Raw genomic sequence first — 9,383 nt, 5'->3', positions numbered from 1 at the left:
AAAAAGCCCAAGCAGGTACCTTGCTTAGGTTCTCAGAAGAGCACAGGCTGAAGAAGCATCCTGCCCATTCCCACAGGCCCCAGGGGAGGAAGATTTAGCCAAACGGGCCTTTCTCTGAAAGGCAGAGACAGCAGACACAAGGCCACCTGACTGCTTAAACCCCACCAGGGGTGTAGGGGTCCCAGGGACCCACTCAACAGGCAACAGCATTCACAAAAAGTATTTTATTATTTTTAACAGTATTCACTTTAAAGGAATAAGAGGGTAGCATACAATTTTTACAGACAATATTTAAATGTTGTACACAGTTAACAATAACTTAGGTCACTAATTCAAAATAAAACAAGCCCAAAACATAAAAACAGAAAATACTGCCGATTCTTCTTTTATGTGGGTACTAGCACAAAATAAGTTACTTCCGGTTAGGGCGCTCTGCAGCAACTGGACACCAATATTGCACTTGGTTGACTCATCAGCACAATCGTCTCCCTGGGCTCGCTCCGGGAGGGGGGGGCCCTTGCTGGCTGCTGCACCACTGCCACCACCGCACACAGAATCGAGGCTTGGGACACTTTTTATGTACAACTGTACCTTGAAGGATTCAGCCAGCCACAGCAGAGCAGAAGCCTAGGATCACAGAGCCACTGCCTGCCTGCCCCATCTCCCAGAAACCAAGAGCCCCTGCCAGGGCTGTGGGACCCAAGAACCACTCAAAGGACTGTGAAACTCAGGCCTGGTTTGTAGGTTTTATTTATTTTCTCATAGCGGGGCTTCTGTGGCAACGTACAATTGACTGGACCCAAAAAACAAGTTTCAAAATAAAACCACTTATCAGCGGGTTAAGCTTATGCAGTTTGGTTTTCGCTTTGAGTATTTTCTTATTTATCTTAGAGGGGGAAGGGGCTGAGAGGTTAGCAGAAAAGAAGGTTGTATTTACAGGGGTCCAACTGGCCTAGAGCACTGGCTGCAGCTCCGGCCCATTTTGGGTCACACCAGCTTTGGCCTCTGGAAACCAGGGGATCTGGGAGACGTTTCCCCTTTCCAGAGAATGTTTCCTTCCTGTGACCCAGCCCTGGCCTGGGAATCTGCGCAGGACCGCCTGCAATTGTTTCTGCCCTCTAGGGCTGCTCAGGGCAGGGGCTACCCCACAGGCAGGCTGGGGTGAAGGAGGCTCAGGTTGAGGACCTCTAAGTCTGCCCCCAAGAGCCCTGACTGGCGGCAGGAGGTCCCAAAGAAGGACCCCGAGAACACAAATAGCACACGCCTCCATGTCTTCATGTTCTTGTAAGAAATAAGAGCAAAATAAATTATTTTTTTTGCCTACTCCTTTCTCCTTCAAAAAAATAAAACAGAAGAAAAAAAAGAAAAAAAAAACGGTTTCATTTTTCCATCCCCAGTCTCCTCTTCTTGCTATAAATCTGTAAACCTGTCCATTTTGCTCTCCAAACACTCTCCATGAAAACACTTTTCTGGGCAGCACCCCGGGCACACACGAGCTGCAGCCCAGTTAGAAATATTCACAGTAATGGCGGCACAAGGCTGGGAGTCCTCCAAGGAGAGGTGGCTTCGGCCGGGCTAGGCTGGCAGGAGGAAGTGGGTCTCTTGGGATGGGCCAGAGCCAAGAGTATGTTCCACCCATCCTGGGAGTGCCCAGCCTCGCTCCGGTTCTGCCAACCACCCTTGATGTCCATGTCTGTCCAGTGCGAGGCTTGCCTAGCCCATGGCAGTCACCATGCTGGATGGGTGGGGATGGCCAAAGGAGAGACTGGAGGAGGGGTGGATAGGCGTGGGCGTGGGTAGGATGTGTCCAGAGTGACTAAAGGGTGGGAGGTGTCCCACGGGTGCCATGTGTCCAGCCAGGGCAGCCGCACTGAAGGGGGACGTCTTCTCTTGCATGCACTTGGATAGCTCCTCGAAACACTCAGCCCCTTTCTTGCTCTTCTTGGATTTGCTGGACATCTTCCGATTCCGGGTCTGGATCCCTTCCTTCTTCATGGTCAGTGGCCTGTTAACCTGGGGACAGCCACAGAGCCCTTAGGAGAAGTTGCCCTCCAAACTCTCTCCACAGGTCGAGGCAGGCTGAGTTCATTGTATCCCCAGGGCGACAGGAACTGTACCTTCAGTCCAGACCCAATGTGACTCACCAAAACCCCTTAAGCCCTCATTGTCATCTTTTCAAGGAAGAGTGTATGGTCTAACAGTCCACATGGTTGTTCCTAGACCACTAAATGCCTGCACTGCCTGCCTCCTCCAACACCTCTAACCCTCCCCTGCCCCCAACTTCTCCTATCATAGGTACCCGTCCCTGCCCGCTCTGCCCCCATCGGTCCCACCTCCGAAACAGAGGTATCGTCCTTACAGGACGCCCTTCTGGCACTCTGGGCTGACCAAGCAGGCTGCCGGCTGCGGCTTCCCAAGCCAAGCCAAGCTGGAGATTGTGGCTGGGGCCCGCTGGCTGGCCAGGCAGCACAAAGAACTGAGGTCCCCGGGGAGGGGTGGGGTGCACTCACATTGTGCAGCTTGTAGTAGAGGCCACAGGCGTTGCACACAGGGTCCCCGTTGGCGTTCCGGCGCCATAAGGTGGTGGTTGTCGTCTGACAATTTGCACAACAGGTGCCCGCTCTCCTGGCAGCAGACTAGGAGGGGAGGGGTAGCGTCAGCGGCCGTCTCCCACGCCCCACCTTGACCTCCTCCTGGGCCCTTAGCACCACCTCCAGCCCCACCGCCTAGCCAGGAGCGATAGGTCCTACCGGGGAATCAAAGCATCTCAAACCGAGAAATTTTAGAATTTGAGATGTAAACTAGTCGGGAATCACAGAACGTTGGAATAAAGAGTTCTTAGAACCTAAAGGATTGTCGACACAGACGGGAAAAGCAGCCACTTGCCCTAACCTCCCAGCAATCTAATGTCACAAGTAAGGAAACAGGTCCCGCGGAGACTTTAGTCCTGTGACCATCCCGAGTTGCTCTGTCTCCAGTTGCATGCCTCCCCCTCCCCACCCCACCCCCGCCACTATTCCCCTGGAAATCCAGAATCCTGGTAAGTCAGGGCTGAGAGACCATGGCAGCAAGACCCTACACTGTCCAGGAGAGCCCAGAAAGCCCCAGGAAGTTTGAGCCCAGGATTAAAGTGTGGACTTTACTTGTCCTATATAGGATCTAGGAGTCGCCAGGAGAGATTTAAATTGAATTTAACTACAGTTTAAAAACTAAACACTCAGTGCCTTTTACTGTACTAACAGCATTCCTAGCAATCAGTAGTCATACTAACAGGGCTTCAAAAGGACTACGGAGCAAAGGTGCTTCCATTCCTGCCGGCCTAGAGCCCTACGCCCTGAGAGCGCTCACCTGCTGCTTTTACCAAGCCCCTAGTCCCAGCCCCCCAGGAAATGTCAGTCAGAGGTGAGGAGTGGAAGAGGGTAGGTTTGGTCTCTAGAAGGACTGAAATGTGGGGAGGAAGAAAGGGGGGGGCTTTTCTTTGAATGCAGACTACCCTCTGCCATCCATTCTGCCTCAGGTAAACTCCTGTGTCTTCCTCCTCTCACACCCCACCTCCACCCAGCAACTCCTCTAGGCAGCCAGTGTGGGGAGGGGGCCCGAGTCCAGCCGAGTCCTGAGAGGCCCCAGGCTTGAGCCTGCTCCTGGAGGGGACCAGAGCTGGCCTGCCGCGGGGGCAGGGAGGGTGAGTAAGCAGGCCGAAGCTGGAATTCTGACTCAGGGGCCAGCAGCATATCCTCCTTCCACCCCCACCAGCCCGCACCGCCCTCACACTGCTGGGAGGTGGGGGGGGAGAAAAAAAAAAGAAAAAGGGGCCCCAAAGCGGGTGAACGATTTAAACTCATAAATCACTTCGCCCTGAAAAAATATATTTATTATTCTTAGCATTTTACACATTATTTGCAGAATGGAGGGTATTAGAAATTTCAAAACAGCCCAGCAAGAGGCAGGACTGAGTCGAGGTGGCTCTGAAAACTTGCCGGTCCGGAAACAGATACACGAAGTTTCCTTATCTACCGGCTGCAGATGTCCGGATAGGAAACTCCGGCAGGAGATCCGAAAGGACATTTTTTTAAAAAAAAAAAAAATCACTCAAATGAAAATACACAGTATAGGTGACTCCATGGAAAAATAATAAAGGGCAGGTTTTTTTGGTGGCCGCTGTGTGTTATTTAAATAAGCGGAGGAGACCGGGAGCTGGGAGGCGAGGGAGGGCGGCCAGAGCAGCCACAGGGAAAAGTACTTCATGGCCCTATTTTTAAAAAGAGCGAATAAGAGGCCAGAGCCTTGAGGGTGGGCTGCTAGACTCTGGGCTCTGGGAATCCTTCAGCAGTGTGTGTGGGGGGGGGAGCAGGGAAGGGGGTGCCCAGTGGCTGCGGGAGGGAGGGGGGTGCCAGGAGGCTGCAGGACAGGAAATTTGGCAGGAAAGAATCCGCCAGAACGAAGACCGACCTGACTGACCCCCCAAATGATTTGACTGATAAGAGGATTGCGGTGATGAAGTGTCTGCATTTGAAAGTTTGCTGTTGGATTGTTTTTGTTTTTTTTTTTTCCCCTCCGTTTTGTTTTCCTCTTCACTTAACTAACTACCCACACCCGCTCTGCCCAGGTTGCCGATGGCCACTGCCCTGCCCCATGATGTGCCCTCTCCTACCAGCCTTCGCTTGGGTTTGATGAGCGGCCGGTTCTGTCCATTCATCTTGTGGTAGAGCCCACAGGCATTGCACAGGTAGTGGCCTGTGCCATCTCGTCGCCAGAGAGGGGTGGCTGTGGCACCACAGTTGACACACTCCCGGCCTTCTGTAAGGGAACAAGGAAAGACACAAGGCCTGCTTAACCTCTACACAGCCAGAGAATCAAGGTTGTATTAAGGGAGACCCACCCCTGGCAGAAAAAAGGGACTCAAGGAGTCCCCTTAAAAGAAGTTCCGGGTCTTTTAAGGATAAATCCTCATTTCTGTTGTGCTGAGGAAAAGCAAACACCAGGGGTTCTCAGAGCCTGCAGCAAGTTACCCGGAAAAGGAACTGAAGGCCGGTTTCACAGAGCACAGGCTACTGTAGCTCGCTCTCACTCTCGCTTGCGCTCAGCTGAGGCCACAGTTGTCCAGGATTGGGGTCTGGGGGAGCCTCTCTTCCTCCTCTTCCGGTCTATTTCCTCTCACTTCTGCCTCTCACTTTTGCCCAACTGAGCCAGCATCTCTAAGTCTGTTTCTCATCTCTCCCATCAGCCCCTCACTGTCTTTATGCTCTGGCTAGGGTCAGGAAACTTTTTCTCTTCCTTCAGTTGGGCTCCCCTTTCAGCCAAACTCTTAGAATTCAACGATCAAAGTTGTTTCTAAAATGAAATAAATAAGTTCTTTCACTTTAGGCTAGGTGGCCTTATTTTCTGTTGTTGTTTTTGGCCATCTGGAACTCAAATAGAATACAAAACAAACACGGAAGAAAGGGCTACAAATAGGCCAAGACTTTGCAAAAAAGGCAAAGTCGCTGATCTTAGTAGAGCAAGAGACAAGAGTCAAGTTGGGGCTGGAGTCCAGCCGAGCGAGAGCTTAGTAGCTCAATACCCTGGAAATTCTTCCTGATTTAGTTGGAACTAAGTCACCTATGAGAAGTTGGTTCTTCAACTCAGAAATAAGCTTTGGAGGAAGCCTTCCCCCTCCCTTGCTAAAAGCTATGGGAAGGAGCCTCAGAGGCACGGGTTATTGCCTGAGGGCCATATGGCTGGACAAACCCAGCTGGATCCAGCTGCAGCTGGCAAAGGGGTGCAGGCACCCGCACAGGTTCTCACTCCTACCCTCAGGGAGAAGGATCAGGGTCACTAGGGTGCAAGCAGGCCTTGGGAATTTTGCTTTGGGGAAATCTCCAAGGAGATCTGGAGCCGCTGCAATCCTAAAACTGGACTAGCAGAGTTGGAGAACCAGATTCCTCTAGGGCCTAGATCTCTGCAGTGCCCACGGCATGCACACACGCTCACAGACACACGTACACATAAGTGCACACTGACTCCTTCCCTCACCTACAGCCTCCATTCTCCCCCACGCCCAGTCAGGAGACTGCGCTCAGCTGAACGTTTGGGGAGGAGACAGGGAATCTCATTCTGTGTATAAGCTGATGCTTGCCAACCTTGGAGAGGAGGGCATGAGGAGGGGTGCAGAGAGGAACTGAACATGGGGGTCCCTAGGAGCACTCAACTGGCAGGATGAAAGTTTTAGGGCTTTCTTCCTCTCCACAGGGAACGTCAAATGCCTATGGACTATCAGGGAGGACGACCACCCATTCTTAAGTCGGGTGTCCTAGCATGGCCCCTCTATCAGACCACGACACCTTTTACAGAGGCACACCACACCCACAGGCCCTGAAGTTCCACACCTGCCTTTACCTGAGCAGGATCGAGCCTTGCTTCGCTGCTTAGGGGTGAAGCTGGAGGCTGGACCGCCCAGGAAGCCTCCCGGATGGAAGAGACCGCTGCCATAGTCGTGAGCTGAGGCAGGCACATAGGAGGGATAGGTGGGTATTGGGTGGTGTGTTGCAGGCTGGGCGCCCATGGTAGCTAGGCCCGGGCGAAGGGGACTGCCGCCTTCCATCTTCATGCTCTCGGACAGTGACACTTGGTACTTGACGCCATCCTTGTCCTCACCCCGGACTACACTACCCCCTGCAGAAGAAGAGGCCGGGGAAGCAGCTCCTGTCGTGCTGGGGTCTGGAGACACTTCTTTGGGTGGTGTGGGTGGGAAGCCGAAGAGATGGGAGCCCGAGTGGGCTGCAGTGGGGGTGAGGGAGGCCACGGAGCTCCCACTGCCTCCCCCGCTCCCACCCGCAGCCCCCGGGTACACAGACAGAGGCCCTCCGGGTGCTCCAGCAGCTGAGGGGTGCAGCGGGGTCTTAGAGAACGGGCTGACGGTCCAGGGACTGTGGTGATGGGCAGCGGCGGCAGAGAGAGCTGCTTTGCCCCCGTCCAGCCACGGCAAGCCTGGGCTGTGCAACAAGTGTGGTCGGCACATCTGGCCTCCGGTGAGACGGGCTGCGCAGAGGGAGAGGGGGTGAGGGTGATCAGGGGCGTCAGAGCCATGACACGGGCACACAGGATCACAACTCAGCGAACTACCATCAGCAGCCCCACCCTTTAAAACATCAGAAACGTAACACCTCAGCCTGTAATCATTGGCAATGTCAGTGAAAGGCCGAAGGACAAGTGACACAGCAACCCCACCAGACAGGGCCCAGAAGGATTCCCCCTCCCCTAAGACCGAAACCCTACAGGTCCCAGACCCTTCCCAAGAAGTCACTGCCTCCATCTTCCTAGGCCCGATTTCGCAGCTGCTCAGATTCCTGTGGATCCCACATCCGGGAAGCAGCAACAGGCCGTCCTCCCCTCCAAGGCCTGGCGTCCGCGCCAGGCTTCCAGAAACCTCGGGGGCCAAAGCTCACCATGCGCTGGGCTGTAGGAAACGCGCGCGCGCGCGTGGGCCGGATTGGCGTAGTAAGGGTTGCCCTGCGAGTCGAGATGGTTGAAGAAGACATCCACCTCGTCGGGAGGCAGCAGCTGAGCCGGCTCCATGTAGTTGTGCGCCAGGCCCGGATGGTGCGAGTCGGGGTGCTGCGCATTCAATACGGCGGGGTGCGCCATCCAGCGAGGCTGCTCAGGCGCCACCTCCATGGTCCACTACAGCGGCTTGGGATCCAGGCGAAGGTGGGGCGGCCCTGGATAACAGAAGGAATGTGAGGGACGCCGCTGCCTTCCGACACCCCTATTCCCAAAGTCGGTGTCTTGAGAGCAAAGGCGCTCCATCAGAGCTTCATTGAGGACCAGTCCCGGGTGGGAGGAAAGCGCAAGGTTTAAAACGAAAGGAAGGTGAAGGAAGGTGTTCAGCCTCATACACTTGCAGGGAAACTCACGTTCCCACAGACGCACCCCCACGTACACGAGGTCACACACAGAAATAGGTCCTGACATCAGTGACCCCCAAAAACGCACGCGGAACTGAAATCAGGTTCTCGCACCGTGCCCCTGTCCTCTGGCACACAAACACATAAACTCCGACTAAAAGTTAGAGACAGTTGTCAAGACATCCACTCTGGAGCACACGCCCTCCCACGCCCCCGGAACACTTACTTTGACAATATGTACACAAACTAACTCCAACATCCCGGGCCACCCAAAAAAAAAAAAAAAAACAAAAACAAAAACAAAAAAAAAAACGCACCGCAGTTCCTGGGGCTGAGAGCCAGTCCCCAATGCACTCTAGCAGTCAGCCAACCTCTTCCCTAAGCATAAGAATGTAATCGCCCACAGAAGATCCTGGTCTAAGATCCACAGAGATCCCTCCAACCTAGGAATGCCTACAAGCCCCCTGAACCTCAAACTTACACTCGCAGCGGCGCGGGAAGGGGAGGACTCAGCAGCAGAGAGTAAGAGACACCAGGAGAGCCCGGGTACGGCGGGCCCAGCGACAGCGCGTCCCAAGGCCGGCGGATTCACGGGATAGGGGTGGGGGACAGCGCGAGTCTCGGCCTCCGGCCCGCCCGGCTCCGGCCCCTCTGCATCCTCCGGCCGCCCTGGCGCCAGCTGCCGACTCCTGCACAGACATGAAGCGGGGGCCGCGCACGCCTATGAAGCCGGCGCCAGCCAATCAGCGCCGCGCGCCGCCCAGCCTCCGCCCCCCTATTGGCTGCTCCCGCCGCTTCGGCCGCTGGACTTCGGGAATGACCCGCAAGCTGGCCCCCTAGGCTGCCTGGCCCCCTACCAGCGCCCTCTCTGCGGCCTCTGATGCCAACGCCCTCAAGGGGACCCTCGCCGTGGGCAGACACTGCACCCCTCCAGCAGACGCTCAGGTCCTCCAACCTCTGCCCTCCCAGCAACTAGGCACGAATGGGGGCCCTGACCTCCCAGGAGACATGCACCTTCTGGGTATCTCTCTGCTGGGACCACAGCCCCACCTCCACTGCTGCGGACGACGGCCAGCCCTAGTACAACTGACTCCCCAAACCCTCTGTCCTCCTATCAGGGATAGCTGTGCAAGAGGCTGGTAGGCTCCGCTGGACAGCACGAGTCTAGGGATTGTGGACTTCTCTAGGGCACCCGAACTTGGGGCACTAGACACTTGAGGCTGTGCTAGACCGATGGTGGCGGTCACGCCAGTGGCCCAGGGAGGGGGAAGGGCTCCGGGCGTGGCCTTAGTAGACCACCAGGCTGAACTGCCTGGGGCGAGGCCGTGGAGCGGGGGACTGGCGCCAGCGTCGGCTGGAGGGAGACTCTCGGGGTATTAGCCATATATTTTTTTCCTCCTAGGGGTCCCCGAGACGGTCTTTGGGGAGAGGGAAGCAATGTTTTGAGCACTTTGTTCCCAAAGTCACCTGGAGTTTTTCTCCACAACACCTCCATTCTGG

General features: G+C 55.2%; 1 protein-coding gene across 1 annotated transcript; it reads right to left on the bottom strand.

Annotated features, from left to right (window-relative positions):
• Positions 1-209: 209 nt before the first annotated feature.
• Gata2 (GATA binding protein 2) lies at positions 210-8,901 on the bottom strand. The gene is made up of 6 exons (XM_021190036.1): positions 8,365-8,901; positions 7,425-7,697; positions 6,376-7,017; positions 4,652-4,797; positions 2,511-2,636; positions 210-2,013 (listed from the first exon to the last, which is right to left on the bottom strand). Exons 2-6 carry the CDS (start codon positions 7,651-7,653, stop codon positions 1,714-1,716), a joined length of 1,443 nt encoding a protein of 480 aa, XP_021045695.1. The 5' UTR covers positions 7,654-7,697; positions 8,365-8,901; the 3' UTR covers positions 210-1,713.
• Positions 8,902-9,383: the final 482 nt, after the last annotated feature.

The sequence above is a fragment of the Mus pahari genome, chromosome 2 (genome assembly GCF_900095145.1).
Source record: "Mus pahari chromosome 2, PAHARI_EIJ_v1.1, whole genome shotgun sequence".
Taxonomy (NCBI): Eukaryota; Metazoa; Chordata; class Mammalia; order Rodentia; family Muridae; genus Mus; species Mus pahari.
This window is presented reverse-complemented; position numbering and strand designations above follow the sequence as displayed.

Coding starts and splice junctions, on each gene's coding strand:
- Gata2 (XM_021190036.1), bottom strand. CDS start 7,653: ATGGAGGTGGCGCCTGAGCAGCCTCGCTGGATGGCGCACCCCGCCGTA. Junction 4,798..6,375: donor CAAGGCTCGATCCTGCTCAG/GTAAAGGCAGGT, acceptor GTTCCCTTACAG/AAGGCCGGGAGTGTGTCAAC. Junction 2,637..4,651: donor TCAAACCCAAGCGAAGGCTG/GTAGGAGAGGGC, acceptor CTCCCCTCCTAG/TCTGCTGCCAGGAGAGCGGG.